The 18,959-nt window shown below is 46.7% G+C and overlaps 1 protein-coding gene across 3 annotated transcripts in view; it reads right to left on the bottom strand.

The window, feature by feature from the left end:
- The window catches only part of LOC119935193 (sushi, von Willebrand factor type A, EGF and pentraxin domain-containing protein 1-like), a 99,252-nt gene that overhangs the window by 48,298 nt on the left and 31,995 nt on the right, over window positions 1-18,959 (bottom strand). For all 3 annotated transcript variants that reach the window (XM_038754848.1, XM_038754849.1, XM_038754850.1), the window contains exons 3-8: window positions 9,406-9,542; window positions 8,326-8,550; window positions 5,592-5,730; window positions 4,604-4,743; window positions 899-1,102; window positions 201-350 (exon numbers count right to left, since the gene is read on the bottom strand). In XM_038754848.1, the coding sequence (XP_038610776.1) occupies window positions 201-350; window positions 899-1,102; window positions 4,604-4,743; window positions 5,592-5,730; window positions 8,326-8,347 (655 nt within the window). In that variant the 5' untranslated portion in view covers window positions 8,348-8,550; window positions 9,406-9,542. The remainder of the gene's footprint in view (window positions 1-200; window positions 351-898; window positions 1,103-4,603; window positions 4,744-5,591; window positions 5,731-8,325; window positions 8,551-9,405; window positions 9,543-18,959) is intronic.

Raw genomic sequence — 18,959 nt, 5'->3', positions numbered from 1 at the left:
GCCTACCCCATCGGAGTCAGCACACTCATAGGTGTGGGCCACACACAGTAAGTAAATATATAATGATGGCAGCTCTAACTAGGGATGAGGTATCATGCCAAGTCCTGGGGAAGATTTGAGATCATCAGTTCAGATCCTGTCCCTGTCCTACATGTGGCTCAACCCAGCCAGCCAACCCCATCCCCTCCCTCAGGTCTCACCTGGGTCACATGGGCCCGACACAACTGTGAGGTTCTCCTGTGCAAAGCAGTGCCCCAGAGGGCAGGGTAGACAGCTGTCCAGGCTCTGAGTCATGGGGTCTGGGTTATAGTAACCCTGGGGGCAGGGAAACTGGGTGGCAAGCTTGGTACCTGAGAACCAAATCCAAGAGAAGAGTTACAACTTCAGCCCAAATGGGGGAAACCCCAAATATTAGTCCTTCCCTAGCCTTCAGGTCCTGGCTCAGGGCCATGGCATAACTCACATGATGCCCCTGCTTTCTTCTCTGGCCTTGTATCTACCTAAACTGCAGGAGTGACAATGGGGGAAAGGCGGGATGGGGTTTGGGTACACCTAGATTTTCAGAATGATAGTTATGGCATGCATTAAGTGCTTACTACGAGGGTAGATACAAGCTTTTTAGAAGGGACACAGGACTCACAATCTATCTTATCCCCCATTTAACAGAGGAGGAGATCAATGCCAGAATGGGAAGTAACTTGCCCAACCACATAGCGGTAGAGGTAGAGCTGGGTCTCAAACCTGCGATTCCCAGGCTTGACCTGTCTCTATTAGGCCGCACTGCAGTCACCCGGGAATTGCCACAACTGCTACCCCCACAGAACTGCTGTGAGCAGGATCCCTAGGATGGGCCTAGTAGGAGACCTAGTCCTCCTTCCAGCACCTTAGCTGCACTGACCTCTGGGGCAATAGAAGCCAGATGGAAAGGGGAATCCACTATAATCAACGGTGTTCTCTGGGCAGTAGTAGCCAGCAGGGCAAGAGAAACAGGTGGCTTGACCAGTGAGGTTGTTGTAATCGCCTGCCAGGCAGGAGCGAGGGAGTCCCATCCCCTCGGGGCAGAAATCTCCCAGGGGACAGAAGCTTCCTTCTTCCAAGATGCCTAATGAGGGGAGGGGAGAAACAGGATGAATACATCAGCCCCGACCGTAACCACTGGAATTTCTCTCCTCTGGCAGAAGGGCTGTGGTGTGTGGTGTGTGGAAGTGTACAGTGAGGCCAATTATCTCAAGAAAAGATTCTGAGTTGGCATACCTGTGACCATCCCTTCACCTCTTACAGCCCATGAGATTATAGAATCTCCTTGCCCACTCCACAAGAGTTATGGGGTGGTAGCCAGCCCCCATGGACTTGGCCCAGGACCATGATAATGTTCTTCCCCACCCCCACCATCCCCATTCCAGTACCCCTCATATTTGGGCAGGGGGCTACCCAAAATGGTGACTCTCTGCATTGCCCTATGCAAGTAAGATGTAGTTCTGAGCCCAGCCTGGAGAACTGTGGGAATTATTGCCTTCACTGAGCCACACCAGACCTGCTCTCACCACCTACCCCAACAACGATGAAGGTAAGTTGCCCCCTGCACCCCAACTAGCATGCTGTCCACCCTCTACTGCCATCATCAAGCATTGGGGGTCTCAGCTGATGCTAAGGAGGCAGCAGAGGTCTTAAGAGTGGTGCTAATTACTAAGTGGTACAGCAGGGGTGCTAAGGGATGCTAGGGTTGGCTGGAGCTGCCAGATGGAGAAGGGAGTAGCTCAACTGCACTGCTGCTGGGGCAGTGGATGGCTTACCCCTAGGTTGCAGGGGCAAGAGCAGCCTCCATCTCAGCTGGCACAGGAATAGGGATAGAATGCCAATGTTGCTTCTCAGGCTCTCCCCAGGCTTGGGCATGGGCAGTTCCCTCTGCGTCCAACCCAGTGCTTTTCGCAGAAGAACTATCCTTCCGCTTGCACCCATCCAGATGGCTCGGGGTCCAATAGGAGCCCAAAGTGAGGACCTGCTGTCTATGGTAGTTCATTCATTCAGTCGTATTTACTGAGCACTTACTGTGTGGAGAGCACAGTACCAAGCACTTGGGAAGTACAGGTTGGCAACATATAGAGACGGTCCCTATCCAACAATGGGCTCACAGTCCTGAGATGCTCCCACAGCAGCAGAGGCTCTGGTCAAAAGTCAATACAAGCAAGCAATGTTTGAGAGGCTCATTATGGAAGGGCACTAGGGTGGCTTCTGCTGGGTACCTAAGCTGCCCATGCAGACCATGGAGGATAGATGGCCCTTTCCTGGACAAAAGTGACTGTCCTGGTTTTAAGTTTTGGGGCCCCTGTGTTGCAGCAGAGCTCCATCCTCTGTCCATCACTTCAAGGCTTAGGAGCCTTGAAAGAGCCCTTAAGAAGCAGTGGAAGAAGAGGAGGAAGAGCAAGGAGAAAGAGAAGCAGCACCAGTGAGTTCCTTTTCCTTGTTCTTTCTCCATCTGTTCCCTGCCCTCTTTCCTACTTTTGCCTCCCTTTCTCTCCTCTTTCCTCCTTCTTCTTTCCTTTGCCTCAAGTTCATCCCCACACCCAACATGAATAATTGGTGTCCCGCCTACCAAGAATATTTTAATTAATGGGGGAGTGGTCAGTTCCACCTGGAGGCAGGAGGATGGAGTAGGGAAGTCATAGAAAGACTTTCCAGCAGGAAGAGTGGTGAAAAAGCATTTCCCTGGAATTTTCTGTTAAGCAGGTGTAAGAGATCATAATGGCCACCAGAGGGAGCCAAAACTCTGCCCTGTATCACAGAAAGCTGTTCTGGAAGTTAGCCCAGTAGTTGGCGGAGACCCAATATTTTGTCCTTTTTATACAGGCCTGAGCCAGCTGACTAACCCATTCTAAGGGGTAGGAATGGGACCAGAGGGTGACCTGAAGCACCGGAGCCAACTCTGAGCCCCTGGAATCTATCTCTAACAGATGGATGTAATCCTGGTGTGACTTCGTCTGGAGGGTGTCTCAGAGTTTGGAGCAGTACTGTGCCCCAGATCAACTCAACCCATGGCATCAATCCCCTTCTCCCTCCCCATCTAAGAAGCTCATGTAGCCTCTGGAACCCTTCAATTTCCTGCTGGAAATCTGGGTTTGCCTGGGCCAAGAGGACCAGTCTTCCTGGTTCCAGTGGGACAATCCTCAAATTTGAGACTGAGACTGAGTAATAATAATATGATACTTGTTAAGCAGTTACTATGGGTCATGTGCTATATTAACCACTGGGAGATACAAGATACTCAGGTTAGACACAGACTTTGTCCTGCTTGGGGCTCACAGTCTAAGTAGGATGGAGAAGGACTTAATCCCCATTTTACAGATGAGGTAACTGAGGCACTGAGAAGTGAAGTAACTTACCCAAGGTCACACAGCAGACAGCTGGCAGAGCCAGGATTATAACCCAGGTAGGTACTCTGTCTCCCAGGCTCATGCTCTTTCCACTAGGCCACACAGCTTAGGTTCTAATACTGGCTCTGTCACTTGTCTGTTGTGTGACCTTGAGCGATTCACTTAACTTCTCTGTGCCTCATTTACCTTATCTGTAAAATGGTGTTTATGACTGTGAGCCCCAGGTGGGACACAGACTATGTCCAACTTGATTAGCTTGTATCTATCCTAGCACTTGGTATAGTGCCTGACACATAGTAGGGGCTTAATAAATACTATTAAAAAACAAAACAAACCAGAACAAAAAAAAAGTAGGTTTCCAGGAACACGTCTGGGTCCTGAAAAACCTAAAGTAAAAAACCCAAAAGTTGCCTGAGATGCTTGTGCCATCACCAACAGAAGAGTCCCATGAAGAGATGCTTGCTAATGTTGTTTTTCATCTGTCACCCTACCTAAGGAAAGAATGAGGTTGGAGTGAGGTTGGGATGGAAGACGGAGAAACGCTCAGGCCCATGGATCAAGTTTTGGCAACATTTACATCATCTCCTACTGAATACCAAGCACTACACTAAGTATTTAGGAGAGTAGAACAGAAGCAAAATATACAATCATTATACCCTCATTCATTTATGCATTCAATCAGTCATGTTTATTGAGTACTTACGGTGTGCAGAATACTGTACTAAGCAATTGGGAGAGTACAATACAACAATAAGCAGATATGTTCCCTGCCCACAACAAGCTGACACAGACCAGAATAGGCCAGTTCATCTGGAACCACCAGTGTTGGGCCACAATCTAGGCATAAGTGAATTCACCTAACCAGGACCATGTTTCGAGTAGAGAAAATAGAGGAGTGCTGCCCCTCTCTCCACTGCTCCTCTCCTCTCTTCCTTGTGTTCATTACTGTCTTACTTCTTCCACCTTTCTCCTTTTCCTCCTCTTCTCCACTTTCCTCCTAACTTCCTTCCCTATTAGACCCCACCTGCATCTTCTGGGTCCACCATTTTGGTCCTGTCTCTGTCCCACCTAATGTGGCTAAGTTTCAGATTACCATGCCTAAAGCCCTGCCTTCTGACAACTGGCTCCACTTCCATATCTAGTTTCCACCAATGGGAAAGCAGATGCCCAAGTGTCAGGGCCCTGTTAGTATCTCAAAGTATTCCTTTCCACATCACTGGACACATCCTTACCTATTGGGGTTGGGGAGATGATGCCGGCCAGGCAGTAATAGCCAGCCGAGCAAGGTCCAGATGGGGACAGGAGACCAGATGAGCCACAAAAGTGCCCAGGTGGGCAGGGCAGGGATGCAGATCCCTCTGTAAGGGCAAACCTGAGAAGACACCCCACAACAAAGGATTAGTGGAGCAAAGAGTTCTCTTTCAATCTTCATCGACCCCGGTTCCAGACAGATGTCAGACTTGGGTTATGATCTGGAGGTCACAATGATCCTGCATCTCCTTGTCCAGTCTGAATCATCTCCAATTATCCCCGATCCTTCATCTCCATTATCATGCAGTCAATCAGCCACAGATCTCGGTTGAGTGTCCCCTAAGGTCGAAGTCCTGAGCTGGCTGCTAAGGGAGAGACAGAGGACAGCGAAAACCAGTCCCTACCCCTGAGGAGATAGTAATTTAACTGGGGAACCAGGACCCAACACCAAATTATCGACAGAATAGCAACCTGGGATGCAAGGGAACAACAAAATATAACCCTGTCTTCCAAAATTGCCCAACACCTTGGGTCCTGGCTCTCCAGGGCTCTGTATAGTGCTATTGATGGCCTCTGCTCCTGGTGCTGGGCCACTTTGAGGCTCAGTCCATCCACTGGGTTCATGCCACCACCAAAGATGCTGATAGGCAACAGGAGACCCTGTCATCCTGCCATCATGGCTGTCCCTGCCAGTTCTGTGAGGGGACAAGGGAACCTGATGACTTCAGGTGGAAAACCCCAGACCAGGTGAGCTAGTTTCTGGGTCTGTTGAAAAACCCAGACTGGAGCGCCACCTACTGCCCTAAACAGATGAAGCGGCTTCCAGAAGACGAGCCTCCAACCTTCAGAATGAGTGTGAATGAGGTCAGGGAAGAAAAAAAAAGACTGGAATCTTTCAGTGGTGAGAAATATGTCCGGGAAGCAGAAATAAATTCTCACGAAAACAGGAGAAGGGGGTGAAACACTTACCTGTCAGAATATGTACCCACTGGGCATGGGAGAGGAACACCGGTGCCAGCACGGCAGAAATGGCCAGCAGGGCAGGGGGCTCCAGTGACGCCATCAGTGACGCCATCAGTGACGCCATCTGGGTTGGCGATGACATCCCCTGTGCCAAAAGTCAGGAAAGAAGGAGGAAGGCTTCCAAAGGTAGGAGTATGCCCATCTGGCCTCCCACCCCTTGGCTAAAGGCACACCAGGAAGACACAACCATCACTGTTAATTCCCAGAACAGAGGACTGGACAGAGAATATTCCTGGGAGAGATGGTGTAATTTTCCCTTCTGGTATTCTTAATCAGGGCTGTAAAAGGCAGCTGGGTAAAACAACTGAGTAAAACAACTCAGACTCAATTTGCCTCAGTTTCCCCCTCTGGTGGAGAACATTGTGGGGAATATGTAGGTATGTAAAGTATTCTTCATTTCCCAGTGAAGAGCCAGCTGGGATCAATCAATAAACCATATTTATTGAGCACTTACTGTGTGCAAAGAACAGTACTAAACATTTTAGAGAGTACAATATAACATCGAACACATTCCCTGGCCACAATGAGCTTATAATATAGAGGAGAGACAGACATTAATATAAATAATTAATTAATTACAGATATATTCAGATATATATGCATGTGCTGTGAGAAAGGGAGAGAGGATGAATGAAGGAGCAAGTATGAGAGGCATAGAAGGGAGTGGGAGAAAAAGAGAAGAGGGCAGAGTCAGGAAAGGCTTCCTGGAGGAGCTGTGCCTTCAATAAGATTTGTACTTCCCAAGCACTTAGTACAATGCTCTGCATACAGTAAGCGCTCAATAAATACAATTGAATGAATGAATAAGTCTTGAAGTGGGGGAGAACAATTATCTGTCTGATATGAGGAGGGAAGGCATTCCAGGCAAGAGGTCGGATGTGAGCGAGAGGTCGGGAGTGAGATAGACGAGATTGAGGTACAGTGAGAAGGTTAGCACCAGAGGAATGAAGTGTGAGGGCTGGGTTGTAGGAGAGCAGCAAGGTGAGGTAGGAGGGGGCAAGGTGGTTAAGTGCTTAAAAGCTAGTGGTGAGGAGTTTTTGCTTGATGCAGAGGTGGATGGGCAACCACTGGAGTTTCTTTAGGAGTGGGAAAATATAGTCTGAATGTCTCTGAAGGAAAATGATTTGGGCTGCAGAATGGATTATGGATTAGGGTGGAAAGAGACAGGAGGTAGGGAGGTCAGCAAGAAGGCTGATACAATAATCAAGGTGGGACAAGATAAGTGCTTGCATAAATGTGGTAGCAGTTTGTATGGAGAGGAAGGGGTGGATTTTGGCAAGGTTGTGAAGGTAGAACTGACAGGATTTAGTAATGGCTTGAATATGTGGGTGGAACGAAAGACAGGAGTCAAGGAAAACACCAAGGTTATGGGCTCATGAGACAGGAGAGATGGTGGTGCAGCCAACAGTGATGGGAAAGTGAGCAGGAGGACAGGGTTTGGGTGGGAAGATAAGAAGTTCAGTTTTAGCCATATTAAGCTTGAGGTTACAGGAGTCTTTCAAGGCAGTGGGTGTAGATGGAGAAAAGAAGGGGACCCTGAAGTGAACCTTGAGAGACACCCACAGGTAGGGGATGGGAGGCAGGGGAGGAGCATGCAAAAGAGAATAAATATGAATATAAGTGCTGTGGAGATGAGGGGTAGGGTGAATAAAGGGAAGAAATCCAAGTGCAAGACAATGCAGAAGGGACTAGGAGAAGAGGAAATGAGGGCTTTGTCAGGGAAGGTCTCTTGGAGATGTGCTTCTAGACTGTGAGCCCGCTGTTGGGTAGGGACCGTCTCTATATGTTGCCAACTTGTACTTCCCAAGCACTTAGTACAATGCTCTGCACACAGTAAGCGCTCAATAAATACAATTGAATGAATGAATGAATGTGCCTTCAACAAAGCTTTGAAGGTGGAAAGTGTGATTATCTGTCAGATATGAAGAGAGAGGACATTCCTGGAGAGAGGCAGGTCCTGGGCAAGAGGTCGATGAGGAGATACTCTAGACTGAGGTACAGTGAGTAAGGTGGCATTAAAGGAGAGGAGGGCTGGGTTGTAATAGGAAAGCAACAAAGTATGATAGGAGGGGGCAATGTGATTGAGTGCTTTAAAGGTAGTGGAAAGGAATTTATTTTTGATGTGGAGGTTGATGGGGGCAACCACTGGAGGACAGTGGGGAAATGGACTCCATGTTTTGGGTAGCAGAGAGACGTATGACCTGGAATGGGGAGAGACTGGAAATCAGGAGGTCAGCAAGGAGGCTGATACAGTATTAGAGGCGAGTTAGGATAGGGGCTTGGATTAACATGGTAGCAGATTGGATGCAGAGGAAAGTATGGATTTTAGCAATGTTGTGGAATTGAATTGACATGATTTAGTAGTATATTGAATTGATTAAATGATTGGAGAGATGAGTTGGGGATAATACCAAAGTTTGGGGCTTGTGAGGCAGGGAGGGTGGTGGTGCTGTCTACAGTGACAGGAAAGTTCGGGAGAGGACCCATGACCTTCTGACTGCCAGGACCACGCTCTATCCACCAGGCCATGCTGCTCTAGAAGACTCCCATTGCCATCCCCAACCTTCACGGACAGTAAAGTTTTCTGATATCTAACATCAATCTCTCCTGATGCAATTAAATTTTGGTGTCCCTTGTCCACTTTTAGCTGGGACTGGGCAAAGTCTAATGGCCAACTTACTCTCTGGATAGTAATGCCCCATGTTGCATCTTCCTGAAGGAACTTTGGCTCCTGGGGCACAAAACCATCCTTGGGGACATGGTGTACCGTCTTCCTCTGATGCCAGGTGTGTCCTGTTGCTCCAGGTGCCTGGTGCACACTGGTACTGAGTTGGGTACGTTGTGCCAAGAGGGCAGTAGTGGCCAGGTGGGCATGGAGCAGGTGGTTTATGCCACCCACCTGATCCTAGAAGCACAAATCCAGAGAACCTCATTAGACAGCGAGTAACCCCAACCCAACCACCCAGTCCCAGGAAAGGATAAGGGGTCCTAGATACCCCCAAAGCTTTGGAAACCGGTGAATTCCTAACATTTTCAGGAAATTCTTATTGGAAAATAAAATGGGGAAGGATAATTCTCATATAACCCTGGAACAGATCACTGTGTCGATAATAATGCTTGAATGTCAAATGCAGAATTCTGCATTAGGGGCCTAGGAGGGGGACAGAGGAAGAAGACACCAGTTCCTTCCAACAAGTTGCATACAGTTTAATAGCACAGGCAGGACAGACAGAGACACACAAACATGCAAATGAGCCTGTGAGAGTGTGTGTGTGTGTGTGTGTGTGTGTGTGTGTGTTTCTGTGTGGAGGGGTGGGTGTGTATCTTCTAATATGAAAGACAATCACATGTATATATAGTTGTCTTTCAAAATTGAAAACACATAACACATAAAGGTACATAACACCCAGAGAAAACAGAGGTATATAGTTTTTGGAGATATGCATAGGACTAAGGGATTTCTGAAGCTTGTGCAGTGATTGGAGCCATATGGAAAAATTTCATGAAGGAGATGGTCACTGAGGGGTGTTTAGAAGGAGAGGATGATACCTGTTTAACTGAGCAGGCATTCTAAGTGGGGGGAATGGCACATATGTGACACAGAAGACTGTGAGCAAGAGAAAATGAGCAGGAGCTGAGGAAATGAGCAGGAGCAGAGAAATGCACGCATTAGATCTGTGTGTGGCCTACTAACGGTAGGCATTCCCATTTTCATCTCTGTGTTGCGCTGCCTCAGCAAGGGCTCCAGAAAATCACTCACCTCTTAAACAAACAAGTCCAGCTGGGCATATTTCACATTAGGATTTGTCAAAAAGATTGGTATAATCACTATATGTCCCAGAGGGGCAGGCATTGGAGGGGTCATGTGGACTGGAGGAAACTTCAGGGCACACATACCTAAAGCAACAAAAACATATCTGCTAATTCTGAGCCCCTGGGCACTGTGTACCAACAGGGGCTCATTTGATAGCCTTAGACCATAGAATGCAACAAAAACATATCTACTAGTTCTGAGACCCTGGGCAGTGTATACCGACAGGGGCTCATTTGATAGTCTTAGATGGTAGAATCTGCATCAGAATCATTGATATGTGGGGTAATCTTAATACTGTTCCTTAACCTCTCTGTGCTTCCATTTCATCATTGACTTAGAAGGAATGATAACCCCAACCCCTCCTTAGACTGTTCAATCAGTTCAGAGATAAAAATTCTCAGCAGCTTGGAGAGAGGCATATGATAGAGTTACAGCAAAGAAGCACCAGAGCTCCCCAAATCCTTCCCTTAACCCCCCACCCCACCCCCTGCCCCAGATAATGGCCTTTGCAGCTTGTTCCTACATTCAGATTAAAGAGAGAGAGAAGTCCTGACAGGGGAAGATAAGCATGATCGGGAGGACTACCAGTACTCACACACCCTGGGATGCACTCAGAATCTGGTTGGGCCAGCCCGGCTTGGGTACAGGCATAGCCTGCTGGACAGGGCATGCAGTCTTTGGCTTCATCTTGCCCTGGGAGAGGGCCATATGATCCTGGCTCACATGGGCTGGGGTAAGTGGCTCCAGCAGGACAGAAATGCCCAACAGGACATCTCAGGCATTGGCTCAGTTCTGAAGAAATGGAAACTGAATCATAACAGAGAAACAGCATGGCCTAGTGGATTGGCCAGCATTGGCCTGGGAGTCAGAAGGATCTGGTTTCTAATCCTGGCTCCATAACTTGCCTGCTAGGTGATCCTTGGGCAGATCGTTTAGCTTCTCTGTGACTGAGTTACCTCTATAAAATACCTCTATAAAATACTGTGAGCCCTATGAGGGACATGGATTGTGTCCAATCTGATTAGCTTGTAACTATCCCAGTACTTAGTACAGTGCCTGGCACACTGTAAGCGATTAACAAATTTCATAATACAAATTAACAAGAAATAAATATAAATGAATAAACCACAGAGACACCCTGCAGATCATTCTTTTTTTCTCCCACAAAGGCACCTGAGCTGAGGACTTCTTTTGCTAATTTTCATAGTATGTGCCAAATTGAAAAGAAATTAGCTTCGCTCCTACATTTATCTTACCAAACTTAGCCCATGCTATTTCAGACCAACCCAGGCGGGAAATACAGGCAGTTGGACTCTATCCAACTGTATTCGCAAACTGCAGAGCCAAATCCTGTTCTAGGAAACTGATGCCTGCAGGCACAGCCAGCAGGTGGCGACAGTAGACTGCTTGACCGGTCCTCTCCAACTGAATCTCTTTGACAGCCAGAATTAGGGGCCACATTAGAAATAGCTCTAGTTTAACCTCAGAATTACATCTCCAAGTGAACAAAAGTTGGTTCTGAAAAGGCCTGATTTATATAGTCAGTACCTGGAACATTTGGGGGTGGGGAAGGCATGAATCACACTGGAGGAAGTGTAATGTGGTGGTCAATCCAACTAGCCCCCATGCCCAGGACAGAAAAGGAATCTAGAACAGACTCCTAAGTGCTCCTTCCATAGGGAAGTGTAATTAAACAATTTCAATGTCTTATATGGCACTAGCTTGTATGTCAATCAGAGGAAAGGCTTGGGAAAGACCTAGGACAGGGAGACAAGTAGTTGAGGAAGTAAGTCGTCATTCTGAGGCAAGAGGTAGCCATGTTCCTGGGAGAGAAGAATACAAGGAAAGCTTGTAGCTGTGACCCTGAAAGGATGCAGAGTCCAGGATGGGATCAGAATGATCCTAGGTGGGAGTTGGATTACACTAAAAGTTCAGGACCCATTGTCTAGGACTCTGGAGTAAGGAAGCTCCTTCCCTTCGGAAGGAAGTACCAAGGGAACAAGAGCCTAGGACACCTACAGGAAACTACAGAGGGTCCTGAAGGAAAAAAAATAGAGCTAGGAAAAGGCGGTTTGAACCCAAATTCTGTTTGACTGTGACCTGATTAAGAATACCTACAAGAAGACTATTAAATGTTATGGAAATCTCTGATCTTGGTGTCTGCCCTGCAGTAGGGTTGGCAGAGAAGCTCCAGGTGCTGGGGAGATGCTTGGTCCTAGAAAGCTGTGGGAGGGGGTGGTTTCTCCACAAACATTTTGCAGCCAGCCCCAGGAGTGGAGTGGAGGGCAAGTTCCTGGTGACCACTTTATATTCACGGAGGAGCCTGAGCTTGGGCCAGAGTAGTGTTAGTAGCAAAAGGGGTGCAGGCATTTGGGGGGCAGTAGATGTTCACCTGAAAGGAAGTACCTGAGGGTTTGGGAGTACAGTGGAAGCTAAAAGTGATCTGGGAGCCCCCCAAAGTGACTCAGAAAGCTAATTTGGCAGGGATTTAGGACTGATAAACCCCTAATACAGTGACAGCACTATATTTTGTAACTTAACATTGAGCTCTGGATAGACTTAGCAATAACTCCCTTCACCCCATGCAAGAAACATTCCCAGTGTCACGGAAAAAGCACAGAATCGGTGGGAAAAGAAGCTGTCTACTTGCCTGGTGTTTAAAGGGTCAGCGTTCAGTTTGAAAACCATGCACCAAAGAAACAAGCAGGCTGGTTTATGACTTAAAGAGTGAAAGTTAGGAAAATGAAAACTTGTAGATATCTTCCCTTTCTCAGAAATAATAATCATCATCATTACTGTTTACTGAGTTCTTACTCTGCAGAGCATTGTACTAGGCAGGTACAATTTTCAGAGCACCATCCAGGATGCACATTTTATTGTGTTGTTATTGTCAAATGCTTTCAGGTTATTTCTGACCCATGGCGACTCCATGGACACATCTTCTCCAAAACGTCACATCTTCATTTGTAGTCATTCTGGTATGTAATCCATAGGATTTTCTTGGTAAGAAAGTGTTTTACCATCGCCTTCTGCACAATAAAACTTGGGTCTCTGCCGCTGTCTTTCATCAGCATCTTGATCACTTGACCGTCCACCTTGGACTCTTTTCCATGCTGCTGCTGCCAAGCGTAGGTGAATCAACTCTGTATGATGCTTTGGCTTAGACATTTCTATTTTGGGTAACCCTGACGAGAGAATATCTCTCAGTGGCATAGCTCTAAGCTTCATCAGCATACACAAACTCTCCTGCTATGATAAGGCTTTGATTCAAAGGAGAGGCATACTCTATACAAGACACTATATTTAGTGGTTATTGTGTGCTGAACATTGAGTTAGATCCCAAACACTGAGTTAGATCCCTGGGAGCCTATAATAAAAATAGAAGACATATTCCGCGCAACCATCTACTGGAGCTGACTATCTATTGGAGGAAACTGGCAAACTCATAGCATATTCATACAGTACAATTCCTGATCCAGTAGAGAGAGCATGGATCTGGGAATAAGGAGACCTGGTCCCAAGTCTTGGCTCTGGAAGTAGTTGCTTCATTTTATCTTTCATGGAAACAGTGAGGCCTACTGGAAAGAGCATGGAACTAGGAGTAAGAAAACCTAGATTTTAATCCTAGCTTCACCTCTTGTCTGCTGTGGGACCTTGGGCAAATCACTTTAAATGCTCTGTGTCTCAGTTTCCTCTTCTGCAAAATTGGAATAAAATACCTGTTCTCTCTCCCTCTCAGACTGTCAGATATGACTGTACTGTATCTACCTCAGTGCTTGGAACATAGTATATGCTTAGCAATTATCCTAGATTGTGAGTTCCATGTGGGACAGGGACTATAACCAAACTGATTATCTTGTATCTGCTTAGAACAATGCTTGGTGCATAGCAAGGTCTTAACAAATACCTTAAAAAATTAACTACAGTTATTATCTGTAATATATTTTAGTGTCTGTCTACCTTTCTAAATTGTATGCTCCTTGAAGCCACATATCATGTTCACCAATCTTACTGTATTCTTCCAAGTGCTTAGTACAGTGCTCAAAAAATATGATTGACTGATTAATTGAAGTAATTAATCGTGTCTATGCCATTAATGGAGGAGGCCTTTGACCAAAGAACTATCTAGAGTATTCTATGCACCGAATGAACCCATTGTGAATTCTGAACTGATATAAGAAGTAAAGACCACAGTGGCTCTCAGGGCAACTGTTGATGAGTTATGGTAATTGGCACAGTATTGGCACTTTCCCATAGTCACTTTGAAAGTAAATGGATCCTGCCTACAAACTACCTCTGCGTGCATGTTACAATGCAAAGTGCTGCATCCCTGCCCAAGCACTTGCTTGCTGAACTCCAAGCCCCCAGAGGGAACATGACTGACCAGGGTAAAAGAGAATAAGAGACACTGCCCAAACCATCAACACTAGAATCATTCACTTCAGATAGAGCTGAGGCTAAATGTAATGGGAATAAGAGGGAAAACATGGGTATAATTGATAACTAATGAAAAAAGGAGTAAACAAATGAATAAATCAACAAATATGCAGATGAGTGCTATTGGGATGACCTGACCAGAGAAGTTGGGATTAGTTGGGGAATACCTCCAAGAGGAAGTGCATCAACCTCCAAAAGCAGAAAAAAGCAGTGGAGAAATAATTTTTAGAGTTTAAAATTTGAACTAGGGGGTTGGGGTTCAGCTCTGACCCACTCTAGGACACCGGACATGTAGAGTATGGGCCAAAGAAAACAATTTTTCCAGTCTGGGTCCTCCTGAGTAAGGGTCCCCATCTTGCTCTTTAAATGTGTGACTCAAGGCTGGGACAGTGCAGAGAGAAAACTCAGCCTTCAGTTACACTGAGGGGGTCTGAACCAGGCCACAGCATATCTCCTCCAAAAGCATATCTCCTCCAAAAGGTCTTCTCCAACCAAACCCTTATTTTCTCTTCTTCTGCTCCTTTTGCATCACCCTCACACTTGGATTTGTACCCTTTATTCATCCCTCCTTCAGCCTCAGCCTTGAGAATTTGCAAGTACTTGATGATGATGATGACGATGATGGCATTTATTAAGCACTTACTATATGCAAACCACTGTTCTAAGTGCTGGGGAGGTTACAAGGTGAGCAGGTTGTCCCACAGGGGGCTCACAGTCTTAATCCCCATTTTACAGATGAGGTAACTGAGGCACAGAGAAGTTAAGTGACTTGCCCAAAGTCACACAGCTGACAGTTGGAGGAGCCAGGATTTGAACCCATGACCTCTGACTCCAAAGCCCGTGCTCTTTTCCACTGAGCCACGCTGCTTCTCTACTTAAATGATGCTCTTCTCACATTTCAGTAATTTGGGAATTAATAGGAAACTGCCTGCTTTTGGCTCTGTCTTTCATCTCTCTCTCAAGCATGAGTCAGTCAATCACCAGCTTATTCTGAATAGTAAGGATTATGTTACAGTAGTTCACCACCATCCTCCCTGCCTCACAAACCAATACACAACCTTGGTGATATACTAGACTCATCTTTCTTATTCAACCCACATATTCAATTTGTCACCAAATCCTGTTGGTTCAACCTTCACAACATTGCTAAACTCTGCCCTTTCCTCACCATCCATACTGCTACCACATTAATCCAAGGCCTATCCTGCCTTGATTACTTACATCAGCCTCCTTGCTAACCTCCCTGCTTCCTGTCTTTCTACACTTAATTTCATGCTTCACTCTGATACCTGGATCATTTTTCTACAAAAACATTTGGCAGTGTTTCTCCACTCCTCAAGAAACTGCAGTGGTTGCCCATCCACCTCTGTATTAAACAGAAACTCCTTAAAGCAGGCTAAAAAGCACTCAATTACCTTGTCCTCTTCTACTTCACCTCAGACCACACACTTCACTCTTACAATGCCAACCTACTCACTGTACCTCAATCTTGTCTATCTCACCACCAACCCCTCACCCATGTCCTGCCTTGCCCATGTCCTGTCTCTGGCCTGGAATGTTCTCTGTCTTTATACCTGATAAGCCTTCACTCTCCCCCTCTTCAAAAGCATAACTTGGTAAAAGCATATCTCCTCCAAAAGGTCTTCCCCAACCAAGCCCTTATTTTCTCTTCTCCTGCTCCTTTTGCATCACCCTCACACTTGGATTTGTACCCTTTATTCATCCCTCCTTCAGTCTCATAGACCCTATGTACATATCTGTAATTTAATGTATTTATTTATATTCATGTCTGTCTCCCCTTTAAGAGTTTATGCTCGTTGTAGGCAGGGAACCTGTGTACATATTGTTATATTGTACTCCTCCAAGTGTTTATTACAGTATTCTGCACACATAAGCATTCAATAAATGAGGTTTATTGAATTGATTGATTGATTGAAATGTTTAAAGGGAATAGCTCTTCTTGTAGAAGCTAGAGTTGGCTTAAAATACAAATGAAAGTCAGGCATGAGAGTGGATGGACAGACTAATGATCCCATTACAAAATGGACCTTAATTCATATTGTTCAAGTAGGATGTTACAATTTGCCATCTTCTCTAGCATCCAGGACAATTTTCAGCACAAACTGATGAATGATTGACTCATGCTTCAGAGAGAGATGAAAGACAGAGTCAAAAGAAGGCGATTTCCTATTAATTCCCAAATAACTGAAATGTGAAAATAGTGTAGTAATATAGATTTACAGTGGGGAGGAGTGTGAGTGAGGAGGCAGGTGAGAAGGTTATGATTTAGAGAGGGGGATTTCAGAGTTGGTGAGGTGGAGATACTGCAGCGGTAGGAGATGATGAGGTCGAGGGTGTGACCAGGTTGGTGAGTGGGTGAGGTGGGGTGGAGAAGGAGGTTGGCAGCGTCAAGGAGAGTTGGAAGGCGGGTGGCAGAGGAGTCACCAGGGACATGCATGTGGATGTTGAAGTCTCTGAGGATCAGAGTGGGCATGGAAAAGTAGAGAAGGAAGGTGAGAAAGGTGTCAAAATCATTAAAGAAGTTGGATGTGGGGCCAGGGGAATGGTAGATGATGGCTACAAGGATCTGGAGGGGGTGGTTGAGGCGAATAACATGGGCTTCAAAGGAGGGGAAGGAAAGGGAAGGGGGAGGAGGGATAGTGCGAAAATGACATTGGGGTGCAGATCAACCCAGGTCCCGGGCACAGGGAGGTCTATTCACTCCATCTTTCACAGCCATCTTGCAGCCCCACTTGGGAAACATGGAGGCTAATGTTGGGACCCTGGAGGAAGAGTTTCACTATAGACATAAGATGGAGGTGGTGAAATGGAGAGTTGGGGCAGGCAGGCAGAGGAGAATTTATAAACAGTTAACTATCCCACAGAGACCTCCGCTCTCTCAACCTCCAGGAGGCCTTCCCAGACTGAGCCCCTTCCTTCCTCTCCCCTTCCTCCCCCTCTCCATCCCCCCACCTTACCTCCTTCCCTTCCCCACAGCACCTGTATATATGTATATATGTTTGTACATATTTATTACTCTATTTATTTTACTTGTACATATCTATTCTATTTATTTTATTTTGTTAATATGTTTGGTTTTGTTCTCTGTCTCCCCCTTCTAGACTGTGAGCCCACTGTTGGGTAGGGACCATCTCTATATGTTGCCAACTTATACTTCCCAAGCACTTAGTACAGTGCTCTGCACACAGTAAGCACTCAATAAATACAATTGATTGACTGATTGATTGACCCCATCCATCTTTCTCAGCACACCACACCCCACCTCGCCTCCCTATCCTCTCTACCCAATCTTGATGATCAGATTACTGCTCTCAACTCCACCCTCTCTACTCAACTCAGCTTGCTCACTGCCCTTTCCCTTCGCCAGTCTTGAACCACTAACCCACAGCCATGGATCACTGCCATTGTCCACCTCCTTTGCTGTTATGCTTGAGCTGCTGAACGCTGCTGGTGAAAGTCTAAACACCAAGCCAACCTTGTTCACTTTAAGTTTATCCTTTCCTGCCGTATCTCTGCCCTCTCCGCTGCCAGACAAAACTACTTTTCTTCCTTTACTGACATCCATGCCCACCACCCCCATCAGCTGTTAACTCCCTCCTCAGGACCCCTGTTCCTCCCCCTCCTCCATCCATCACCCACAACGATCTGGCCACCTACTTCATTAGTAAAATTAACACCATCAGATCTGAGCTCCCCAAAGTCACCCCTCCTCCTTCTCCATCCCCCCGGCTCTCAACACTCTCTGCTACTTTCCCATCCTTCCCAGCAGTATCTTCTGATGAGATCGCCTCCCTCCTCTAAAGTGCCATTCCCTCTCATCCTATGAAAACTCTCACCCCTTCCCTCCTCCCCTCCTTAACTTCCATCTTCAACCTCTCACTCTCCAGTGGTTCCTTCCCGTCTGCCTTCAAAAATGCCCACGTCTCCCCCATCCTAAAAAAACCCTCTCGACCCCACTGCCCCTTCTAGTTATCACCCTATCTCCCTCCTTCCCTTCCTTTCCAAACTCCTAGATCGAGTCGTCTACACTCACTGCCTCGAATTCCTCAATGCCAACTCTCTCTTTGACCTCCTCCAATCTGGCTTCCGTCCCCTACACTCCATCAAAACTGCCCTCTCAAAGGTCACCAATGACCTCCTTCTTCCCAAATCCAATGGCTCCTACTCTATCCTAATCCTCCTCGACTTCTCAGCTGCCTTCGACACTGTGGGCCACCCCCTTCTCCTCAAGACGCTATCTGACCTTGGCTTCACAGACTCTGTCCTCTCCTGGGTCTCCTCGTATCTCTCCGGCTGTTCATTCTCTGTTTCCTTTGCAGGCTCCTCTTCCCCCTCCCATCCCCTTACTGTAGGAGTTCCTCAAGGGTCAGTTCCTGGTCCCCTTCTGTTCTCTATCTACACTCACTCACTTGGTGAACTCATTCGCTCCCACGGCTTCAACTATCATCTCTACGCTGATGACACCCAAATCTACATCTCTGCCTCTGCTCTCTCTCCCTCCCTCCAGACTCGTATCTCCTCCTGCCTTCAGGACAACCCCATCTGGATGTCTGCCTGCCAACTAAAACTCAATATGTCCAAGACTGAACTCCTTATCTTCCCTCCCAAACCCTGTCCTCCCCCTGACTTTCCCATCACTGTACATGGCACAACCATTCTTCCTGTCTCACAAGCCCACAATCTTGGTGTCATCCTAGACCCCGCTCTCTCGTTCAGCCCACACATCCAATCCGTCACCAAAACCTGCGGGTCTCACCTCCACAACATCCAAGATTCACCCTTTCCTCTCCATCCAAACCGCTACCTTGCTGGTTCAATCTCTCCTCCTATCCTGACTGGATTACTGCATCAGCCTCCTCTCTGATCTCCCATCCTCCTGTCTCTCCCCACTTCAGTCTATACTTCACTCTGCTGCCCAGATTATCTTTATATAGAAATGCTCTGGGCATGTTACTCCCCTCCTCAAAAATCTCCAGTGACTCCCTGTCAACCTATGAATCAAACAAGAACTCCTCACTCTTGGCTGCAAGTCTCTCCATCAC

This window comes from Tachyglossus aculeatus, chromosome 11, assembly GCF_015852505.1.
Source record: "Tachyglossus aculeatus isolate mTacAcu1 chromosome 11, mTacAcu1.pri, whole genome shotgun sequence".
NCBI lineage: Eukaryota > Metazoa > Chordata > Mammalia > Monotremata > Tachyglossidae > Tachyglossus > Tachyglossus aculeatus.
Note: the sequence above shows the minus strand (reverse complement) of the source record. Positions and strands in the feature narration are given on the sequence as shown.